This window comes from Filicampus tigris, chromosome 9 (assembly GCF_054856515.1).
Source record: "Filicampus tigris isolate MCC_2025a chromosome 9, RoL_Ftig_1.0, whole genome shotgun sequence".
Lineage (NCBI taxonomy): Eukaryota > Metazoa > Chordata > Actinopteri > Syngnathiformes > Syngnathidae > Filicampus > Filicampus tigris.
This window is the reverse complement of record NC_141225.1, coordinates 7,791,133-7,815,715: the sequence shown is the minus strand read 5'-3', so window position 1 is coordinate 7,815,715 and position 24,583 is coordinate 7,791,133. Positions and strand designations below refer to the sequence as shown.

Genomic DNA, 24,583 nt, shown 5'->3' with positions numbered 1-24,583 from the left:
AAAAATCTGAGATTATTTACTGTTTAGAGGCTGAAATTCTACGGATTCCGACGATTATAAGTTAAATAATGTCTATAAACGATTAATTGATTAAGAGTTGCACCTTTAAAGTCAAAGTACCACTGTATTGTATTCCTGACTTTAGCCCTCAAGGAGCAAACTAACCTGTACTGCCTCTATGGTCTGAGTCTTTTTTTTTTTTAATGTTGCCAATATTGTGATAAAACAGATAATCAGGACAATTGAAGTCCAGATAATTAATGTATGTCATATATCGTTTCATCTCTTATCATTGAAAGCAATAATCAATTGATAATCAAAAGAGCATCCCTAGTTAAGGCGGCGTGTGCATTGATTCAAAAGCAAAAACTTGACTTGATTTCTATCTCTATTAGGTCTATAAATGACATGCAGCGCCTCTCAAAGCACCCACTGCGCTCCTCCTTTAGTCGGTTCCCAGCTCATGGATTCAACTTTGACCTCAGAGTGAGAAACCCAAACAGTGGTGCGGCCCAACAAGTGCATTCTTCATGGGGATTGAACAAACGTACACACAAATCACAATAAGCAGAGGGTGACCAAACACAAACATGTGTGCACATGCACGCACACACACGCGACTTTGACACTTTGAGTGAATGATGCAAGTGCTTCTGACGTGACTCACGCTGTTGTCGCTGGATCCCGACACCGGATAGACGGTCCAGCCGAGCTCGGCTGTGGCTGTTGTGGAGTCCATGAGCGTCTCTGCGGAAAGACGGACAGGCAGAGGTCAGGATGACATGGATTTACGGCAACCGCCAGATTGCTAGCTATCTACGGCGCTCCATTCAGCTCGCAATTAAAAGTATCCCGGAACAGCCTCAGTTTCAACACAGGCACGCTCACAACAATCAGGGTTGTTTGTTGTTATGACTTTGGTGAGTCCACGGATTGATTGTGTCACGAGCAGTATATAAACGAATGTAAGAAGCCTACATTTGTGACAAAAGGGGCATTTGTTGTGTATTAAGGTTTAGACGGAGTTTCATCCATGATCTGGTGCCCACTGCATGAAAACCTGAAAAAAATATGGACACTCTTATGCCCCTCAGGGTGTATTCACACCAGAAAAGCACTTTGGTCCGCTTTTTTGGTCAGGTTCACATTCACATTGAACTTTTTGCAAGTGAACTATATTCTGTAAAAAACATCCACGCGTGTGAGAATCGGTGCACCCATTGGACAGAAATGACTAGGTGGTGTATCAGAGCACAGAACCTAAAATGGAGGAAAACATGGAAGTCCAACATGCTGCATTCCTGCTCTGCTTATTTGAGCTGTTTTTAAAACTGCAAAATGATTGAGCGTCAAAAGCAGCTCATTCAATGCAGGTTTATTCTGTTTCTAATTTGGGAATGGCGCCGGCCATTGCATGCAGTAACCCAAAGGAGACAATGCACTCTGCTTGTCGCGACCCACAACATGCTGGCTATGGGGAGAGATTTGTCTCAAAATTAGTCGCAGGAATATATTTGTGATTTTCACATGTTTTTCAGATCCACAAACATATGTGCGATTTAGACGTGTTTGTTAATGTTGTGTGAGAATTTTTAGGATTTATCATTTTTAAATATACAATTATGCGTGTGATTCGTTGACTGTGCGTGTGTGGCTCAGCGGGCATGCACATTTTTGACGCAAACGTCATGCTGTTTAAAGATTTTCACACACAGGTCTCCATATATATATATATATATATATATATATATATATATATATATATATATATATATATATATATATATATATATATATATATATATATATATATATATATATATATATATATATATATATACGGGCGGCACGGTGGCCAACTGGTTAACACGTCCGCCTCACAGTTCAGAGGTCGTCGGTTTGATCCCGGCTCCGGCCTCCCTGCGTGGAGTCTCCCCGTGCCTGCGTGGGTTTTCGGCGGGTACTTCGGTTTCCTCCCACATTCCAAAAACATACATGGTATAATAAAGTTGATTTGACACTCTATATTGCCCCTAGGTGTTACTGTGAGTGCGGTTGTTTGTTTGTCTCTGTGTGCCCTGCAATTGGCTGGCAACCAATTCAGGTTGTGCCCCGCCTACTGCCTGAAGTCAGCTGGGATAGGCTCCAGCGCTCCCCACATATACACGTGTTGAATGGTCATCCCTCCTCCATCCACTAGAAGGCAGTGGTGCTGTCTCCACTGAACGGGAATGAGGCATCTCCCATTTTTCGTTCAAAATTTGGAAATTGAAAAACAGAAAACAAGCCTTTACCTGATCTGCTATTCTGTGTTTATTTAACACAAGTTAGGAAACAAAATATGACCGTATTTTTTTTCCCTCCAGCTTTCCCTTGAAGCCGGAAGACGTTCCTCTGTTGCAACTTCTTCTTCTACTTTGCTGTAGCGCCCGTGGCCAAAAAGACTTCTATATGTCTGTGCCAAGTATTGCAGAAAGAATTTTCATTTGTTCCATATGTGATTTCTTATTGGGATTCTTTTGTCAATGATATCAAATGTAAAAAGTATGGTTGATTCCTAAAAAAATTCTTGGAACAAATACGGTAAAAGAAGTCTCTTATACTGCAAACCACTGTTTTATTTTTTCATTATTTACCGTTTCAAAAGGGACATTACTGGACAACTCTACAAGGACTTCACATCATAATGGGAAAATGTAATATTTTGTTTTTTTAAAAAGCAAATCAAAGAAGATGTATTTTTCATTATAAACGTGTTACTCCTAGCAAAATTCTATCTCTACAAGTGCAAATACAGTAACCAAAAACATAACTTAAAACGCTTATATAAAGATTCTTACATAAAATTGATCAGTAACACACGGACACACAGTCATGGGTACAAGTCTGTCTCTAATTGCCCACGTCACATACCCAGCCGACTACATCATCCGCAAGGCGAGATCCGGCAGTTTACCTGCCAATGTCATGCACAGAGCCCAGAGAGTCTATTTCTGCTTCCACAATGTCAAGCACGGCATCCGCTCCAAACACCCCGATTTTAATGCTAATGAGAGACGCCGCTATGATTGGATGGGACTCGGTTAGCTTCCATCCCACAACGGCGCAAACGCCCCGTTACCGCCAATTCTGCTTGCGCAAAGTCTAGCAAAACACCACAAGAAAGAAAATTCAACCCACGCGCACAGTTAGACTTACGCAAGAGTTGCATGTGCCTATGAACTGACAGGACACATGTGAGCCAAAATGAAACAGTCAAACTGAAGTGCGTAAATGGTTTTCGAAAACCATTCCACCCCTCATGAGCATGTGTGCATGCCAACTCGTCAGCACGACTGACTGCTGAAACTCGCATGTAAATGACCGTTTATCGAGTCTGGAAAAAATATATAGTGTACATTTTTTTCAGCGAATGATAAGTCAATTTTCGAAGCAGCATGACAGGCCTAGCTAGAATACTAAAAGATTATCCAGCCCAAACTATCCATCCATCCATTACCTATACCGCTTGTCCTCACAAAGGTCGCGGGCGTGCTGGAGCCTATCCCAGCTGTCCCAAACTAGTACGACATGTATCGTATCATTTGATTGTGCCTCTTGCAAGTTATTCATAATAACCGCCACCGTCCCACCCAATAGAAATCAACACTCGACAACTAGAAAAAAATCATTGTGGTATCTTGTAACATCCAACATTTTATTGTAATTTTTTGTTTAATTTTTCGTTTCCGTTTAATTCTACTTTGTATTTTGTTATGCTTGAGTTTTGCTTTGCACAATAACGTATGCCCAAAAAATTAGCTGAGAAGGCTTTGAACAGCTGAACATTTGGATACCTCTGTTCTATGTGGAAGCCGTTTTCTCCACTGCTTTGCGACGGTGGCAACATATTCACATTTCTTTTCTCCTTAAAACAATGCGACGACGTGACCTTCACTGAAAAGTGATCCATTCCGCACAAATGCCAATCATAGAAGCTTTGAATCATCCCAGACAGATGGGCAGTCCCGTCAGACGTTTGACTTTGTTGACGGCTGGGGAGAAAAGAAAAAAAATACAGGCTGGTGAAACCAATCGGAGGCCAGCGGATTATGTGGTGAAAAGAAACACCTCCAGTAATTGGGGTCAAAGAGAACGTGCGTCCTGTCTGTCATGAGGTCCTCTGCGGCCCGCATTCCGCCCGCTTGACCCAGCTGTCTGTCATCTGCCGCTTGGACCATTCATGTTGTCACCTTCAACAACCTCCCTCCGCCTATAGCCTAGGCCTCATGGCCTCTTTGCTGTTCCCAACTTGCAAACGCCTCTCCTGCTCCTTAATGAACATGGCCTCCTGATTAGGCTTGCTGTGACCCCAAAATGCCAAAGAGGGATTATGAGAAACTTTAGCACACAACATTGAATCAAAGATGACAGCAGTCTTGTACAAGCAAAGTTGTAGCAGTTCATATGCTTACTTGCACTTGCCATAATCATGAAAATGATTTTTTATTTACAGTAAATAATCTAACCTTAACTATCTATGCCAGTGATGTACAGTGACAGGCAGAATAATTAAGTGCACTTCCACTAACCAGTGCGTCTACTTGTTGACATTCCTCCAACAGAATAATAGTTTTGAGTTCAACTGAAAATGTCCAGATTTTAGAAATTAGTGAGCAAATTAAGACGAGATTGTTGTTATTTCAATACTGTATAGACAGTAAACAGTATATGTTTTGTGATTATTTTTTGTGCCAACAGACTTCATCAAATACATGCATTGGTTGAACAGTGGTTGGGAAACTGTCCTGCACTCATTCACAAGTGTAATTTTGCAGTTTGGCGATGACGAGCTGCCTCCATGAGTGAAATTACAACTGACGTGTTTACTGTCTTAATGACTTCGAAAGTCCCCGTCCTTTTTTTTTTTTTTTTTTTTAAAGAATAGGGGGAACCTTAGTCTGAGGTAACGAAAACCTCATGCATAGATCTGAACTCTAAATTTACAAGTGTAACTCAGTGGCTTGGTGACGATGAAGTGATGCTTCGGGTGGTGAAAATACAATTGCGATTCTCTTGCAGTCTGGATATGAAGGCGTAAATATCTCCTGCTCTGACTGCAGCCAGGAGGGAGCCCAAGAGAAAAAGCTTCCAATAACAGAGCTGATTGCTAAAGGGGTTCGGATGGCTACTATAGATTGTGACAAAACTGCTAAGTTGGTAACTCTGTAATAAACACCAATTTTTCAAGAAACACAAAAAATGATTTGCATTAGACAGGACCGCCCCTTCAAAACGCCCATTTTAACTGGAGGCTCCTCCACTGACTTCTAACTTCCCAGCCACAATCGCGATGAGCATAATGGGAGAATTCACACTTTTCACAAGTTGGAAATCCTATAATTAGACTGATGAGACTGCAATAGAGCAGCCATTGACGGCCTTTTGCTAGTGATGCCGAGCCAAGCAGGCAGTGTGGATGTTAGGCTGCAAAATGGTAATTATCCCCTATAACCATGAGAATAATTAGTGGAGGAGCAGTGCAGATAATGAACCCCCTCTGCGTCAGTTTAAGGAGACGCAGTGGTGGTGGAAAAGATTTCCCTGAGATTATTAGCACACACAAATGACACCAATTTATCTATTCTCCTTTTTTGTCACCATTTTGACCATGTTTGACTAAACTGCAACATCAATTCTAAATCACCTCTGATTCATATACTCTATTTAGGTCGGCATGATAAACCTCAGTTACTGTATTAGTGGTCTAATAGGTAAAAATCTGCAATATGCATTGCAGCTTCACTTCCTTCATGTGAACGTCACTGCTAGCAATATGCTTTTTTCTTTGTAATTACAAATGCCATTGGTGTTTTTATAACATAATAATTCAGATTGTTCAAACTGTTACTGTTGTATACTGTATGTCTGCATGGTCCATTTCCTAAAAAGAAGACAAGCTATTAATGTTACACTTTCCTAAAGACAAAGGGTTTAAGCTGCTAATATGATTTAATGTTTTTTTTTCGGATTATAATACCTATGTTTATTCAATTTAGAGAGCGCTTTCAGTTTGCAGGGTTTTATTTTCATTTCAAATGTCACAAAACCTGGTCCAAAAGATGGGAAGTTTTATTTGCGTTTGGTTCCCTTACCGTACCCAACATGGACCAAACGATGACCTTAAAACCAAGCTATGCAGTGAACCATGATTTTTGGCACACCGTTTCACCACTAAGTAGTACACTTTAGCAGTGACGGGAACTTGACTCATTGCGTCTTGGACTATGGCTTAGAGTCATAGTTTTAATGACGTGCCCTAAAAAAAAAATAGAAGACTGAGACTCGACTTGGATTTGACCGTTAAAGACTCGGTGCAAGATGATGAGTTATACATGCATTAAGGCTAGATAAATTGCCCAATAATATCATTTGACCTTTTCAATCTTCTCTCATTATAAAGTTAGATACTGCAGGTGAGAGGTGCATTGATAAGTTGACTGTGACTTGAGTCTTGATTTGACTTGAGGTAATCAGTGACTTGAATGGACTGGACCAAGACAAAATGACTTGGGACTTGTTTGAGATTTAAAGACTGGAGAGTGCGCTTTAGTTCTTATTTGGGTGAGAAATTGAAGAGCTTGTTCTACACCCCTAAAAAGGTATCAAAAAGGGGAAAAAACTAGATAAATGTGTTGAATCTGTTAAATGGACAACAAAAAAGCCAAAGGTGCCTGTTCTGAACTAAAATGTTTATTTGTAATGGTAATGGCCATTGATCAGGGTTAGCCGGCCCAAACAGCGCGCGGGCAATTGTAAACGTGGCAATACTACTGCATCACCGTATTTATCAGCCAAAAGAGGCTCAGATTTCCCAACCTCCTGCCTTCTACAATCCAGTGTTGGCTGTCGGCTCATCGCCCCCCGTGGAGCCCAGCGACACATCAGTCCTGTCAGCTTCGGCCTCCGTCTCAGCTCTCCAGCTGTGGTAAAGCATGTTGGCCTTTCATCGGAGAGCAGGACTTGGATGCTCAGAGGCTTTAAGTGGACGTATTGGTTTTTTTCCCAACAATTTGAAACATATTACATCAAAATAGATCAAGGATGAAGAATTATTGCTTACTTTTTACACAATTTGGTCTCTGAAAGTTATGCAGAGAGATGGATGGATGGGCAATAGTTGGAGGGATTGATTTCACTTGTCAGTTATTCTGCAGATGTGGACCATGCAGCAGACATCACCCCAAAAAAATGCAACAACGGAACTTTCATTGACAGGACAACCGGCGCCGTTGTGAGGACGAATATGAGGCTAGCAGCTAATTGTTCTCAACCAGTCCTCAGTCTGAAGGGAAGAGAACTCCCCCAGTAAAGAAATTTTAAGGATAGGGCACCCCATGAAGACAAAAAAGTGTATTTTCCCTTCTGGAGGCAGCACTTCATCACCAAGCCACTGAATTACACCTGTCAATTACAAACAAAATCCCAGGGGGAATAAAAGCTATTAAAATCATACTAAATTTGAGTGTGAATCAATTTCAGTGATCATTTCAGCTCATCATCACAATAGATTGTGATGGACCGCAGAGAATTTATTGCCCAGTGCCACCAGATGATTACTTATTCATCTATTGTTCACCATAAGATATTTCTCTCAGAGAACTGGTTTCATGCATTCCAGAGAAGACTGAACACAATCGGCGTTATTCTCCTCCAATGATTTATTGAAAAGGATTTTAGCGGTTGCAGCTTGACGTGAGGTTTGATGCCGTGCGGCCGCGACGTGGCGTAATGGATTTTCATCACGCCGGTTGTTCCGGCAGGCCACTCTGCCCCACCGCTGCCGCCGCCGTGCTCTCCACTCCAAAGACAAACCGCAGCCCCTCAACTTCCTGCTTACTGCTGCTTAAGTGTCTTTACATCTTTTGTGCGACGGTGAAGTGTTGCATAAAAGCGTTGAATAACCGCTCAGGCTCATGGGAAGATGGCCTCCGTGCTGGCGGTCAAAAGCGCTCCCAAAACTTCGCCGTCTACAAAAGATTTTTTTCCCTCTCTTCTTTCTCCCCCCTCCTGAAAATATGAAACATTCATGCACACTCGCTAATATATTCACAAGTGTTAACAATGCGAGTGTAAATAATTCAAGCGAAAATGTCATTTATATGTCCTTTCCTTTTATAAACCTGATGCCACCAACTTCTCAAGGGGGGGGGGCATGAATATGCAATGAGAACTGGGAGACTAAGCCCACCACGCTGCTGCTGAAAGTGCTTCCTGTAACACTCGCCGTCCGTGTATCATTCATTCACTCACATCTTGAAGAGAGGCGATCAAAAATCCCAAACTGAAAGTGACTGATTATTTGATTTGTTTTTGAAGCTAACACAAAAAAATGGGATAAAAAGGACAGATTTTTTTTTTGTACTCCAATTTTAAGTTGAGAGTGAAAATACAATCGCCACAGGGCTGAATTTTGGAATTCAATCGTATCTTGACTTATAAGGGCCCCAACTTAGATTGTTACAATTCGTCACTTGGTCAACTTTTGGATTTGTGTTGAAAGGCAAACTTTTCTTGCAAGCAAGCATCAGATACTTCCCGTGGAAAAAAAATAGCAAAGAAGGTAGTGTAATGCCCTCGCATGTGCGCTGAGAGCATCTATACTTAATAAAACCAGTTTATTTTTCTGTATTCTCTCTTGCTATTTTTTATAAAATACAGTGCTATTTTCTTTAATAAAAACATGTATTTGTGATCCTTGTATGTCTCAGTTGACAAATCAAAATGTCTCACAATCTAACATACAGTATCTTTAGTAATGCTTGTTACCAAACCTACATGGCCCATTAACTATTGGAATCAGTGTTGAGCTTTATAATTTCATATTTTGATCTGAGCCTAACACTGAAATCAGATTTTTTTTTCTTTTTTGTGTTTGTTAAAAAAACACAATCATCTTTTTTCATTTTCGATTGCCAACTGAAAATGGAAAGAAGCAATGATACATGAAAGAGGGAGTTTAGAGTTGATCTGAGCGAGATCGCTCCACTGCGAGGCTGTTTGAAGTGTCGGACTTGATGGAGAGCGAGTGTGTGTGTGTGGGGGGGGCTGCGTGTGTGGGGGTGCGTGGGTGTGTGTGTGTGTGTGTGTGTGTGTTTTGGGGGGGGGGGGTGTATCGACGTTGCAGATGTTACAACAACACTCTTCTTCACAAAGAAAATCACAAGTACTATACGCCCAATATGAGCTCCAGCATATCTGGAAGACACCTTCTTGCATAAGCACATTCATAATGCAGATACCAATTATGCCATTTGAAAACAAAGCAATCTGAAATTCTGTCACTTGAACCATTGTAAATCCAGTCTTGAGTAGTAGTTTGTTCTAGATGTAGGTGTGTGGTATGGTATTACTTAAATGTTCCAAATAGAAGCAGCCTGTTCGCGTTTGTTATTCTATATTGTTCTGACGAGGGATTTTTTCTCTGCTTTTAACATTAGTCTGTGTCTTTGGTCCATGTAGTTTTCACCCTTGACCTGAAGTGAACAGAACTGCAGCGGGGCTCTCTTGCAAGCCAACCGAAACCACCTCTGCAAGGGGTCGGACGATAACATTCAAACGAATGAGAACAATCACAACAGAGTTTGTTTTAACCCAAGCAAACCTGGGAGCCTAAATGTCTGCAAACAAAGCTAAACATGCATTCCACTCATGACCAGAATCCTGAATAACAAGCCAGCCGCCTATACACTGAACAACTAGCCCCTATACAATGAGTGTGGCACTGAGTTCCGGTCCATTTGGAACACCATACACTCGGGAAGAAGGGCGCGTGAAGAGGCGGGTTTCGTGGCTTCATTGGCGGACAGCAGGATACTTGTCCTGTTAGGTATAGTAATGCTCCCATGTTAATACCACACTTCTAAGGAAGCTATTTAGAGTCCAGTGGTGCTCGAACTGGAGTCACTGAACACCGAGAAGTCTTCTCGTAAAAATAATTTGTATCATTTAAAAAAGTGTAGACATTCATATGGAGACGCCGTGCCCATAACACAAACATAATAAATCACTCAAATCAATCCAGTTACTCCTCCCTAACTTAGACCTGGCCAATTAAAAGCTTTGATGATGGGATTGGGACATAAATCTGACATCCCTGCATGAATACAGTTAATGTTGTTTTTTCAGAAGGCATATTATTATAGAATAGATGTCCATTTTTTTTTTTAGAAGCCAGCCCTATTTTTGGAGAGTAAAAAGGCATCTATTTCAGAATTTAAGTGTAATATGAGAGCAAAGTTTTGGTTTTGAAATTCAAATGTGACTTTTTTGTTTCTTAACAATGACATAATTTCACAACTTTATCTTGGAAAAATACTTTATTTTCGTAAGATTACATTTCTGTTTTTGTAAAGTTTCATACTTTTTTTTCTTGAAAAATTAAGACTTTATGCCCATAATATCACAATGTTTTTCCTCGAAAGAATACTAGTTCCTTAGGATCACTTTATGACTTTTTTCTCAAAAATAGGCAACCTGATAGTTTTGTTTAGTTAGTATTAGTATTATGAGGGTTCAGAGGATAAAACACTTCCCTGGACCCAAAAATTCGGAGAACCTCTATTTTAGACCACACGACATTGACCCAAATTTGGGCTCTTAAAGTATTCTCTTCAAACCATCAAAGATAAACCGATGCGGGGTGTTGGATGCCCACAGTACCACATGAAATCTTTGGTGGGAGACATCTCCTATGTCCGGAAGATTTATGACGGCATACAAATTTTAGTTTCCCAAAAAGGCCTGTTTGAAATTGAGAAGATGATGTTGATACTTTGGGGAGCAATGAAGTAGACCGCAAAGCTCAGCCTCACTTCATCGTGAGGGGATGCATTGTGGCGGCAAGGAAAAAACTGGGGCGGAAGCTGGCTCGTTGGTTTTGGCAAAAAACGGTGCGATGTGAAATATGGTTTTACACACAAACACACACAAAAGCAAACAGGCGGAAAGCGGTGCTGTCTCCGGAGCACCGACTGTTGACAGAATGATACAGCATGGCATTCCCCTCTGGGTACGGAGCAGGATGTACAAGAGTGAGACGAACACTGTTATCAGTCAGTGAGACTTAAATTGTCAGCGAGGCCTAAGGGCTGGACGCAAAAATGACTATTTGCCATATGATTGAGAAAGTGTCTGGTCCTCCTTGATCATTGTGTTCTATTTTTCCAACAATGGAACAATACGATGGTGGACTTGGGCATGGGTCGGTTGCTGGTTTCAAAGTATACTGCGGTTTAAAAAAGTCATGGTTTGAAAACTACTGAAACTTTCCATCAGTGGTACGAGCTGTTTTTTGTATTTTATAATCAGTGTAACATTTGCAACCGGATACAAAGCACAGCATGCATAGAATTGATTAATACTACCGTTCAATATACAATCGAGGTTGTCACGAGACTAAAATCTTAAACTCAATATCGATACACAGGGAAATGTTCAATACTTAAAAACTACACTTGAATTGATTTTTAATTTTGTTTTTATTTAACCTTAATCCAAAATGTTTTGTTTTGCTTCTCTTGTATGCATAAATTGATCCACGCATTCAAAATGCGGTATTCCCCTTTAATGGGAAAAAAATGTGTTATTAGGAAGGACATCATATTTTAGCACGACCAAATAGGTCATGTTGTGTTACTTTGAGTGCTGAGATGTGGTCGCGAGAGACCATGAGCACACGTGCTCTTGCTTTTCGATGTCAACCGCGGCTATACAAAGACGGTGTTTTGTTTTTTAATAAATGGGAGTTCCCTCACTAATGCCTCCATAATCCACATTAGAAGCTACAGTTGATCAGCGTATCACAACAGGACATGCATGCGGTGTTTCATCAGACGCACATGGTAGTCTGTGTGTGCTACAGCTAGCTTGCAGACATAACTGCCCTAATGTCAGAAATGAAACTGGCCATCAGCCGCAACATGCTTCCTTTTTAAATGCTCATTTATCACCGTCATGCTGCTATGAAAGGGAGGTTTAAATCATATGAAGTAATTTTGTGAAATGTGCCCAGACATTTGGACTCTGTTGCTAATGCTAACACAGGTTAGCCATGACACTGATTACCCACAATGCTTCTGTTTTACTACGCGGAGGACCCAGATTACCACTTTTGCGCATGTGCGTTGCAGACAAGCATACAGCCAGTGGGAGACGAGGCATTTTCGAGAAGAAAAAAACAGGGGCGAATATATATATATATAAATAAATGACGCCTTGACTATTAAAATTAATTGTAGATTTTTATTGTCGACGTCATTGTGATTAGTCGCCTAATCTTGGCAGCCCTACTCTCCTGACTGCTGGAGGCTGTCTGCCGGGTGGGCTACGCTGCTTGCAGAGTGTGTGAGGTGCACACTGTGGGCACACGCACCGTAGTATCGATACCATGACATATTAGTATCGTATTCGGATTCATTGTGAATCTATAATAGAATCGTTACCGAGGCAAATAACGAGCTAACTGGTATGGTTAACATCAGTTCATTTCCTCCCTGACATTACTTCACAAAATAAAGGAGAACAGATAAGTAGCTACTCATTAGTATAGTAGTCTATACTTATTTTGAAAAAACTGCTACATTATCGCTTTCTGTTAAAGGTGATAAGGCGGGTAGTTTTGGACTTTTTTCAGGTTTCAGGTAGCAGATGACCCTGAATTCCACGCGAATAGATCCATCTCTGCCCTGGATAGCAGAAGAATTGCGTCTCCGCACTCTGAGCAGAAACATGAGTAATCCAAAGTAAGATGACAATCTCTAAAGCAGTGGTTGCTTGAGGATCATTAATGTGATATGTTCTCATCTCTGACCTTGACACGGGGCAAAGAAGCGAAGCCAACTATTTTTGCTTCTGAACTGAATTCTCATTATTCATTGAAGCGTTGTGAACAGAAACTTTTTTACTATTTCAGTTGTAAATTGTTTCTTCGTGTCTTTGCACATCAAAAGATGACATTTTGTAATTTTTTTTCCCCATCATTTCAGAAAATGGCTGGATGGATATTACTAGTAGTAGTCATAGTAGTTGCTTGGGATGTCATCTGAGGGAAATGTGGGTCTCGTAACCCCGCCACTTTTTTGACAACCATGCTGCTGCACCCTCACATTTTTTAATCTTTAATAACGTTGCAGGCCGTGTCAGATTTAGCACCTGTGTGCCATTAATAATAGATGGCAGGCTGCAAATGGCCCTGGGGTCGGAGTTTAATTGTCCATAAGTGTGAATGTGCCTTGCGATTGGCTGGCAAGCAGTCCCTGATGAACCTCCATGTCTCTTGCCAAAAGTCAACTGGGACAGGCTCCAGCTTAGCCACAACCCTAATGACCTTTGGAAAATGGATGGCTGGATGGACGGATGACATTTGACTGTTGTCATCCTGTATTGGATATCATTCAAAATAAACAGAATTTCTGCTTTCTGAAAGGAGAGCACTTGAACATTGTAACCATGACAGATGTTGCAATTTAAAAAATGTGATGTTTGACCATCATGTGCCATATAGTGACAACAATGGGATTCGTGCACTAATAAAAACGATCCATCCATCCATGTCCTATTCAATTTAGAGTCCTGAAAGGGATGGTGGACATGGCCATGTTTTCACAGACAAGTTCATTTTAGATATTTTTTGATCAGGAAAATGAAAAGAGTGGTCATTTTCTATTTTATCAATTCATTTAGGAGAAATTAGGAAATAAGTGACTCCATGAATAACGCCCCTTGTTAATGGGGAGAATGGCCGCGCCCCCTAGCATTCCATCCTTGTTCGGCCGGAGTCACGGGAGTAACCGATTCCAAACTCTCCATTGGAAATCATTGTATTGTCATTGCTTATAACGTCTAAAAACGGCGATCAATTGACACCAAAATTTATGTGAACATCTCTACTAATGCCCACTTCAACATATCAAAAGGATTAATCTCTCCGTGGCTGATTTATATGAGAATGAGGAAATGTGGAAGTGAGCAGAGCTACATAGATGTATGCTGGGACGAGCACACACTGCTTCTTTGCTATGGAAAAAAAAAAAAAAAAAAAACACTGCTTCTTTGCTGATCACGGTTAGGACGAGCGAGGCATTTAACACCAGTCAGGATATTTACAGAGACTGAAGTGGGAATGCGGAGACGTGCACATTTATTTGGATGAGGAATGGTCCCAGTTTTTCGACCGACAACGCGCCGTCCATTGGAATTCAACAACCGAAATGGTGCGTTCCAATGCGACCACAATCGGCTGTGGAGTCGGATGCGCATGTTCAAGACACCCCCGCTGGTCTTACCTCACTATGATGCCGCTTCACTCTTGCGGCTGCAAGCAGTGTCGGACAACGCACGCGCATTGCTTGGGAGGCAACCCCGCCGACGCATGAAGACGCAGGCTCATGATCACCTTGATACGCTACACGGACAGTAAGGAGCAAATGTTGAGCTAACGCCTTTTGTTTTAACGGCCTGAAGCTAGTTGTTGCTATTAGCTGTACTGTTATCCTACTGGGGGATGAAGATCTATGCTTCCCTGATTGCTTGCCCATTGCTAGTCGCCATCTGCCTTCCGAGAGTTGACACAAGTTTAGCGTCGCTAAATGTCCGAAATATAACCAGTTGGGGTTCGTGTGCGCATTCTTGCTCTTGTCCGTTTCAGCCTGTGTAAGTGAAGAAGCGATGGCCACGGTATTTTTGATTTTGTGGAGGTAATCATGATGAGATCACGTTTTATGTCGATAAATCCAAACTATTGTGCAGAACACTTTTATACTTTCACAGGTTGAAGTGGACAAAAGTAGTAACGTGCATATGCATTTTGGTGGCGATCGGTCGCCGTTTTAGACAACAGAACTGACAAAGCGAGCAATATTACCACGCTTGGCTCCCTCTCGTGACGTAGACAGCTGAGACCGAAAACGTAAGCCACGCCCCCAAAAGGGGCGGGGCAATTTGTTGTAAATGTCATCACAAAAAAAGCCCTTAAATCACTAAAGGGTCTTTTGAGGGGGGCATTTTAGTTGTGCCAATGTTAAGCTCATCCAAGTGTCACTTTAATGAACCTAAGATGCATGTTTTTGGAATGTGGAACACAAGCACAAGGAGAACAAGGAAAATTGACACAACAAGGCCTGAGCTCAGATTTGAACCCAAACCTCAAAACTGTGAGGCAGATATGCTAACCACTATTTCACTGTGCTGCACCCTACTGAACTGTGTGATACAAATGTAATCACGCCGTATGTGCCACACATGGAGATGTGTCAAGCAAACCTGCCAACTCTAGTGTCACGCCAATCATCTGACAATTTACCTTGACCTTCCAGACATCATTGGCAACTGGCCCTAAAAATTAGTCACTCCTGAATGACAGACGCCATACTTCATGGAAGACAAATTTGGCAATAAAACAAAAGTGGGATGAGTCATCCGGGCAATCATTAGCCACGTGAAAGAAACCTGGCATATCACACTGAAGGTCTTTAGGTTTATTTACATTCCTTATGTCCCCAAATCCCAATCTCCCTAGTCCTAGTCCTGTTCAACACATTAGTAGTGCAGTTAAAATCCTGCAGTGGAAAATTCTAATAAATCCTACAAGCGGTGTGTGAATATTTGAAAAGAACATGATGACTGACATTAATGTATTCATAAGCAATGTGACGATCTCGTGCCTTGGGAATACTTTGCATCCAAATGACAGCAGCGCTAATCACTTTGATGAAAACAATCAGTGCCACCCTGCCACGCCTTGCCTACAAGCCATTAGTTAAAAGTGCAATAATTAGAAATGTACACGGATCACGGAAGACTGACACATTGCTTTATCCCTTGCTTCTGCAGTCTCCCTGGTTGCACATTTCACTCTCTACCGTCTCGATCTTTTTCATTTCCTCTGCCTCGATCACTACCAAGCCCACCCCGCCTCCCTCTTCTCCCTTCGTGGCTTGTTGTGCTGTGCAGGTAATAACGTTGCTACAGGCCCTGCAGGAGCACTACTGACCAGCATTCATCATCCAACCAAGCTCGAGCTGAACATATATATTCTGACGTATGTGTAGGAGCAATGGGACCCATTTCACATTTTCAGCATTGCCTGGTAATTAAGGAAGAATGAGTGTGGATCAGAATGAAAAGGTACAAGTTAAATAACAACGACAGTAACAGTACAGCAATTCGCTGCATTTCAGCGGTTCACCATTTACAAATTCATCTATTGGCATTCACAATGTGTCCGCTGCATGCAGCACATGAACGGATCCGCTACATTAAGTGATTGACAAGTGTAATTCGGACGCTTGGTGATGAAGCGCTGCCTCCACGAGTGACAAGACAATCGATCCTCAAATCTTTACAGGACCTGTTTTTTTTTTTGTTTTTTTTGGTTCACACTGAGCTAGTTGTCATCGCTAGCCTCATTGTAACCTCCCAGCTCCGACCTTCGTTATCACGGTAATGAAAGACATATTCAGAAAAAAAGGGGGTAGGGGCGAGCAGTGGTTCATTCAGGTGAGACAGGACCACCCCTAAAACCTGCTAATGTCAGCGAGGCAAGATAATTCCTGATCATTGGGGTATTTTGATGCAAAAACGTGAAATGTTATTAGTGAGTCCAGTTTAAAATTGTGGAAGAAATATGCACAATCTGTCTCCTTTAACAGAAAAATAAAAACCTAATATGCGTTTTAATGTTTGAGCCTGAGCTAGGGATTCAAGTCAGGGTTGGGGTCTCAAAGTGAGGTTAAAAATCAGGTTTAGGGTTTAAAATAAGTGTTTCAAAACAGGATTAGGGTTTCAAATTATTGTTTAACATTTAGGTTAGTATTTCAAATGAGGGTTTTCACCCAGAATTAGGGGATGGTTAGTGTTAGGATTTTAAACGAGGGTTAGAGTTTTGAATTCCGTTTTGAGCCAAGGATAGTGTTTTAAATGAACAATTTAAGACTGGGTTTTAGTTTGAAATTAAGGTTTCAACTTAGGGATAGGGTTTGAAAGTTGAAAAACTAGAAGTAACACACATGGGAACTGCTTTAAAAAGACATAAAAGAGTATGTCTCCACTAAAGCAAAGGTTTTTTTACCTGGTACAATGTTTGTGCAGATTCTCAGTCGTCGAGTTCTTGCTTTTGCGCAAAGGTTGAACAGAAGGGAATGTGACAAATTATCGGTTGCTGAACATGTTTCACCTTTAAATCTAAGAATGTTCTTGAGTTCACAGACATTGTCCCTTTTTGTGGTTTGCTTTCTACAATCTTGATCAAGCCGACTGTGAAGTGACAAAAGAGGCCGTGTCTTGCCTCGCTCAAAGCGCTGACTTTAGTTTGACTTTAGCTACAAACAAATGCATGTGTACAGTAGTTTGCGTGTGTATGTGTGTGTGGATGGGTCTGGCGTCTCCTCTTTTTTTATGGAGTCGATCTGTCCTTGTCTGGCTGATAAAAGGATTCCCCCCACTATCTGATACCTGGGCGAGCAGCTCTGGCCCGCAGATCACATGCCAAGTCAAACCATTAAAACCGGACAAACACTTCCAGTTTATGAGCCATTCTACATGCGTTTAAAGAGCTTTTTGCCCTCTTCAAAGATCCTTTAAAAGCTGCTTTAAATTCCTGTGCCGAAGCCCTGAGTTCTTATCTTGTTTTAGGTTGAACTGTTAACCCGCGAGGTCAAAAAAACCTGTCCCGAATCAAACAGAGTGATACCGCGCACCGACGTGGATTTAAGGTCAAGGCAGTTTGGCGTCTGTGGTTTGCTTATTAGGGTTTTCTCTCGTGAGCCTGGCAACAATCTGTCATCACGCAAATATTTGTGGATTTGATATGTTTTGACGACACAAGTCAGGATCACTTTACTGCGCATGTTGGGACAATCATTTGGAACCAATCTAGACATTGTTCTGCAACACTGCCACTCCACTCATCGCCTGCCAGACTACAAATATTTACAAAACGGAGCGAGGAGCTTCCGCCAGATGAAGAAAGTTGACGGTATTGAGAGCTAAATCGTCATATGCTTTTGTTTAAATTAGACCGGGTTCTATTAAAGCCCTCCAAAGCCCTCCACCTCACTACAGCAATGACAACTGACAGCAGTGGCAGCGTGTTCCCAGACAATTTACATGCGATCATTCCCGTCATACACCGACTTCTTTGTTTCTGCAGTACAAGCGGAGAGGGTATGCAATCCCAAGTGATCGTGTAAATGTTTCACGCCGCCTGTATTAATGAGAAGTCGCTGCTCGCAGAAAGACTGCGCGTCAGTCGGCCACAATTATGCGCAATCAGTGATGCAAACGAGCAACTCGTGCCACTTTTGTGAGGAAAGTGGCTGCTGAAATAATCTCATGGAATCTTGGAAGCCATACGGTGGGGGATATCAAGCAGGGTTTGGGGTGTCACACAAGGGCAGGGTTTGGGGTGTCACACAAGGGCTAGGGCTTCAAATATGGGTTTGGCGGGGTCAGGCTTTAGAAATATCATTTCAAACTGGATTAGGGATTTCAAGCAAGTGTTAGTGCTAGGTTGTCAAAAAAAGGGCTATTGTTAAAACTTTAAAATTCAAACTTTGGTTTTAAGATATAGTCAGAGTTTCAACTTTCAAGTCAGTTCTAGTGTTCCGTGTTAGTTTTTCAAGTCCAAGGTAGGGTTTCAAAAAGTCTTCCGGTTTAAAAATTGGGTTTCAAGTAGGAATTATAGTCTCAAAGTAGTGTTTCAAACCAGGTTTAGGTTTTAAAATACTGGTCTCAACCCTGGGTTATGGTTTCCAGCCGGATTAAATCTGAATTAGCGTTTCCAACAGAAATGTACACATGGGTTCAGGTTTGAAAAAAGAGTTTCAAGATAGGGTGAGGATTAAAAATGGGGTTTCGACTCTGGGTTGGGGTTTCAAAGTCGGGTTTTCGAATCAAGAATAGCATTTCAAACAAGGGTTTCAAATCAGGCTCAGGGTTTCAAATTAGGGTTTCAGGGTTAGGGTTTTAAACTAGTGTTGAGGTTTTAAAGTTGGGTTTCAAGTTACGTTTAGTGTCTCAAATTAGGGTTTCAAATCAAGCTTAACGTTTGAAATACAGCTTTCGAGTTAGAATTAGGGGTTTCAGTTAGGGTTTCCTGTCATAGTTTGGTTTACAAAGGAGGGATTCAAATCAGGTTGATGTTTCAATTAGAGTTTCAAATTAGGGTTAAGGTTACAGAGTAGCTAAGGTTTTAACTCAGGGTTAAGGACTGAAATAAAATTTTTAAATCAGGGTTAGATTTAAATTTAGAGATTCACACCAGGGTGAGAGTTTCAAGCCAGGGTTAGTATTTTGAATTGGGTTTTTTAGCCAGGGTTTGGGTTTCAAAGAATACTTTCAAGACAAGAGTACCATCTAAAACTAGCATTTTAAATCAGGCTCAGAGTTTAAATTAAGGGTCTACAGCCTGGGTTATGGTTTTCAGGTTGGGGGTTCAAGCCAGGGTTTAGGGTTCCAAAGTAGGATTTCAAAAGAGGGTTCTTCAGTTTGGGTTAGCATTTACAAGAAGTGTTTCAAGCCTGGGATAGCATTTGAAAGTAGGGATTTGAGGCAGGACTAGTTCTTTATTTAATTCACTGGTGCAACTTGGTGAACCAGAACCACCTAAATTAAGCTTTGCATCTGTGTTGTCTTGGCATTGAGTCATGTAGAGGCACTTGTCAATCAATAGCAGTTGCTATTTTTGTCGTGGTTCCAGGTACAACACTTCCTGTGTATGTCCAGATGATGAATTTGCAGCGACATCCTCTGTTCACACCCAGCGTGTTGATCGCTTGCCAGTCGATACACTCCAACTGCCAAGATGGATGTCAGATGATGAACGTGTCCATCGGGAACATTACACCACATGACCAGTGGTGCACTTTAGAACAAATCATCAGCTGGTATGTGGATGCTGTTGACGCAATGCAACAAGAGAGACAATGTGGCTTCAATTTGCAGGAAATGAGTTGCATCTCTTCATCACGTTGTTATTTTGAGCAAGGAGTCAAGATGTCAAAATGTCATCAATTTCAATTTGTGGTTTTATGCTGTTTTACAACACTTGCAGAAATTATTTAAAAGGTTTTTCAGAGTCTGTTGGATGTTTTGGTTGACCGTCACAAGACTTTTGGGAAATTACTGACATCTTTAACTTTTGTTCAAGTTAAAAGCAACATTGCATTGCTGCAAAGCGGAGCTGGAGTTGCTTGGAAGCTTTTCTAGAGAACTATGCTTAGCATAGCTTGCTTCAAAGCGCGTCTACATAGCTAAGTAGTGATTACGTTTGAGTGTAACGGGACGTGATTATTGTGGGAAATGTGTAAGAAAAATAAATAACGAACAGGCGAGCGTGACAGTCACTGCTGGATCATTTTATTTAATAAGTCCTCATGTCCGCTGGCGCCGGGGCAACCATTAAGGGCTGCGAGAGACACTTGTGTTTGTGAACAACACAAGATCCTGGCTTGTATGAAAAGCAGTATGGAAATGTTCTTTACTTTGAACATCAACTTTGGCATACTAAAGTGTTATGTATAGAGGTGTACTTATCACTGGAATAAGCAATATGATACTCCATTTCAAAAAGATTCGTTTGTTGAAAGCCCTACTTTTTGCCATGTTTTTGTAGCAGCCTGTTTCGAAAAGGCGGTCCTGTCTCATGCTAATGTCTAACTGCTCGCCCCCAACAAGGCCAACGACTGCTACTTGAGCGCTCGTGTAGACAGTAAAAATAACTGTTGCGAGTGACTGACTGCTGGCCACTAGTTTTCCTGAAATACAAAATTTGAATTGCAGTTGAACAGCGTCGCATCAGACATAACAACTGATCAAAAATGTAATGTCATATTACTTTCACAGCAAAATATTGTGTCCGGGTATGAAGCGAGATCCAGCTGGCCGCCCCAAGTTGTATAACTGCAGAATATATTTTGTTTTACAATAATATTTAACTAAATTTGTAATTTCTTACATAACCGTGGCTAAACAGCTAAGCGTGGAGAGTCTCCGTCACCAAAATACCCGAGTGGAATCAATGATGTTGATGATGACCACACTGTTGCATTTCTTTGTATTATTATAATGTAGTTACTGCGCCCATGGCAGACCGCTTCTTGACAATCAGACCATGTTATGTGTGGTTCAAAGAAAAAAATAATACAGTCGCTTCAAAACCTTATTTCCCAATAACAGCACCAGGGGGTGCAGTTTTTGCATTGCGGTGTGTTCACGGATGCGCGTGAGTCGTCAACCAGATTTTTTTCCGCGATTGTCCAGTTCAGTTCGGTGCAGGGAGGCCCGAAGTATTCGACCGAACAGCTGTTTCGGCCTAACCATCATCACCACCCTGTCTCGGACACCCTAGTCCTGATACCGATGGTGCATTTGTCCGCAGAATTATGGGTATATGACTCCCCTCTGCAGGTCCATAAAGCAGACAAACAGAAGCAGCAGTAGCAGTCATATGACTGCCTGCTGCACTGCGGGGATCATTACTGCCTCCACAAGGCTTTGGCGTAACCCAAATATCATTTACAGTACAGGCACTCTTTAAGCCCCTTGCGATCAACATCTTGATGATAAGCGACTGCGCCTACTTTGACCGGCTCTTAAGGCACCTTTAGGGCCCTCCACTGACCCCCATATGCTAGGAGAGAGTGTGTCGAGTGGAACCTAAAGAGGGGGCTAATGGTTTCATGGCAGACTGCTGAAAATAAGCGCAAGACGGAGTGAAGACAAACACTAACATAGAGCTGAGCTACAGTTACAGTTACACGTTAACCCCTTGTGCCAAAGTCAGTTGGGAATTGGGAATGACACTGCAAAAAACTGAAACAGAAACATGAATAAATATCTCAAATCAAGGTCAAATATGCTTGTTCATCTTTGCCTGCAGTTTTTGTGGAAGAGCATTTCACTTTCTTCAACTTTGATTTTATGGCTGGTTGTGAGTAGGTTTAGCTTCAAGAAATAACAAAATTCTATAGGTGAAAGAAGTATAAATATAATACTTTTAAAGACATTGGTCATGGGTCTTTTGAGGTTAGCTATGTTTACTTTCTTTAATAACATCTTGCAATATTTCAGTTTTGTTTGTTTTGCAACATTCTTACTTTGCTTGAATCAAGTAATACATTTCTCATTTCATTACTTTTTAATCTTGTTTTTTAAGCACAGTGTAGACAGAGCACAAAGAGTCGACAACAAAGTCATCCGTTTTAATTGAAGCGCCATGTGCTCCATTATTTAAGCCGCTATACCAACAACAATAATTAATTTCATGCAGCCTTTTGAATGATGATCATAAATCCAGTTCTTGTTTAACAAAACAGTGACACTTTTATAGGCTGACTTGTCAATATTTCATAGGTAGTGGAAATTTGTTTTTGCATCTATTCATGAAAACACAAATGTCTGATGGTCTTAATTAAAGCTGTGATAAAGGTTGTTGTCTGATATCCCAACAATGAGAAGCGAGTAATTTGTTTTTAATCTCATAATCAAATTCCTGAGAAGTTTACAACATGTCATTGGCAAAGAGACATCACGTTGACATTGATACAGTTTGTATATGAAAAGAGATTAAACATGCAAACCCCAGACAGGGAGGCTGGAGCTGGCCTTTTCCATGACTTGTGTTTTCAAATTCAATCCATCCATGTATAACTGCGCAATAAGAACAAAATGTCCCGATACAGTCAATTTTGTACCCCGGCATTGACAGTTTCTTTAAATGTTGGATTGAATGTAAATCGATTAGTCAAACCTGGAAAGTAAGATGAAAGGATATCTTAATAGAAAGGCAACTGTTGTTATGTTACCGTCTCTGACGCTGCATTAGCATAGCAACAGAGCTAACAATATATCCCACACATCAAAATAATGATATAAACAACTGAGAGTTGTATCTTACGGTAGACGTTATTTTATCGCAATATGATATGTATCGCTGTATCACACGGCTCCATAGCCTTACATGTTGTGTAGGCTACTGGTTATCTTGATTAGGTTTGCAAGTGAACTGTCCCAGTTGATTATGGGCAAGGGGCAGGGTACACCCTCCACTACTGGTCAGCCAGTCAATCACGGGGCGCCATTCGTACGTATGGACAATATCGAGTACTAAATAAAGCTAACATGTATACAAGCCGGAGTACCTGCAAAGGAAAGTCAAGTTCTAGTAAATGTAGTCAATTTGTTGGTCCATTTGTCGGTACTTTCAAGCAACTCATCCAATATCGTGTATTTTCCCTTGGCCTGGCATGCCTCAATCCCCACTGGTTTAAATGCAAGTAACCTCAACATTCCCCATAGTTTTTCTTATTTAATGGTCTGCACACCTCTAATGTACCATATTTTAACCTTATTTAATGATGTGTGCTTTCACTGTACTTTTGATTTAGCGTGTGGGTCACATTGGAATGGAATTTTATCCACATTTGGAATGGCCTTTTTTTCTCTTTACGTCATGCGCATCTGGAATCGAGTAAATCAAGCCAAGGGTTATTTAATACACTGTAAAGGACTTCATTAACCATGATGGGAAATTAGGGGGCTTGGGGGGGGGACATAACGACGTAATGTAAACGTACCATCAAATGTGTCTGTTGCGTTGTGTTGACACCAGCAAGCAGAATCTGCAATTCTTTGCGTCTCTTCAGTGGAATGCAAGAGTCCTTCACCGAGGACTGTGTCCTGTTTGCCTTGAGGTCATTACCGCCACTTAACCTGACAGAGCACTTTGTTTCCCCTTATCTTTCCAATGGCTAAGTGTTTTGCGTGTCTGTTGGATTTTTGGGCTGGCATACTATCAACGTGTTTGCTTGCGACACACATCAGAGATGGATCTCAAAAAAAAAAAAAATGGCATGAACCCCCCCCCCCCTTTTGTCTCCCTTCAGATGGGTGAAGCCCTGGAGGAGGTAGACGTCAGTTTGTGTAGATCAGTGTTTGGCTAAAGCCTCATGGATTTGGCACGGTAACCAACCGTTGTTATGGTAATAGGTGAGCCCGGTGCAGTGTCACTTGGAATTACTTCATTGCACCGTGTTAAGATAACATTGGAGGTCAAGGGTGTCATTAAGGAAGTTTGTTATCAGATAAAATTAACCACTCAGTCACCATATCATGAAAAAACAGTTAATCTGTTATGGCGGGTCCTCGGTTTATGACAGGTTTTGAGGTAACAAAATGAACTTGTTTGCACAGCAGTACAAGAATACAAGCTCACGTGGCATGCTTAGTAACTGCCATTATGCTTAGTTACTGCCACTATTGCTGTTTTTCCTTTGGGTGTTCTATATATGTGGCCTGGAAATGCTTTTCATACAAATATTTACAGCAATTATAACTGCATCAGCATAGGTTAGACGATGGCAAGTTCCAACTTCCGACAAATTTGGGTAACCCTGCCGCACTAGGAACTTCATCATAAATAGAGAACTGTTTCACTGTGGGACAATCAACAGGAAAAGGAAGTGTAGTTGGACATCTAGGGGACGTTTGAGACCGTCAGACAGCTACATTGTTCATTGAGACATATCAACTTCTCTATCAGCTCATC

General features: G+C 41.3%; 1 protein-coding gene across 7 annotated transcripts in view; it reads right to left on the bottom strand.

Moving 5' to 3' along the window:
- Window positions 1–24,583, bottom strand: part of ephb2b (eph receptor B2b) — a 174,452-nt gene that overhangs the window by 99,997 nt on the left and 49,872 nt on the right. For all 7 annotated transcript variants that reach the window (XM_086040181.1, XM_086040183.1, XM_086040185.1 and 4 more), the window contains exon 2: window positions 668–747. In XM_086040181.1, coding sequence (XP_085896307.1) covers window positions 668–747 — 80 coding nt within the window. The remainder of the gene's footprint in view (window positions 1–667; window positions 748–24,583) is intronic.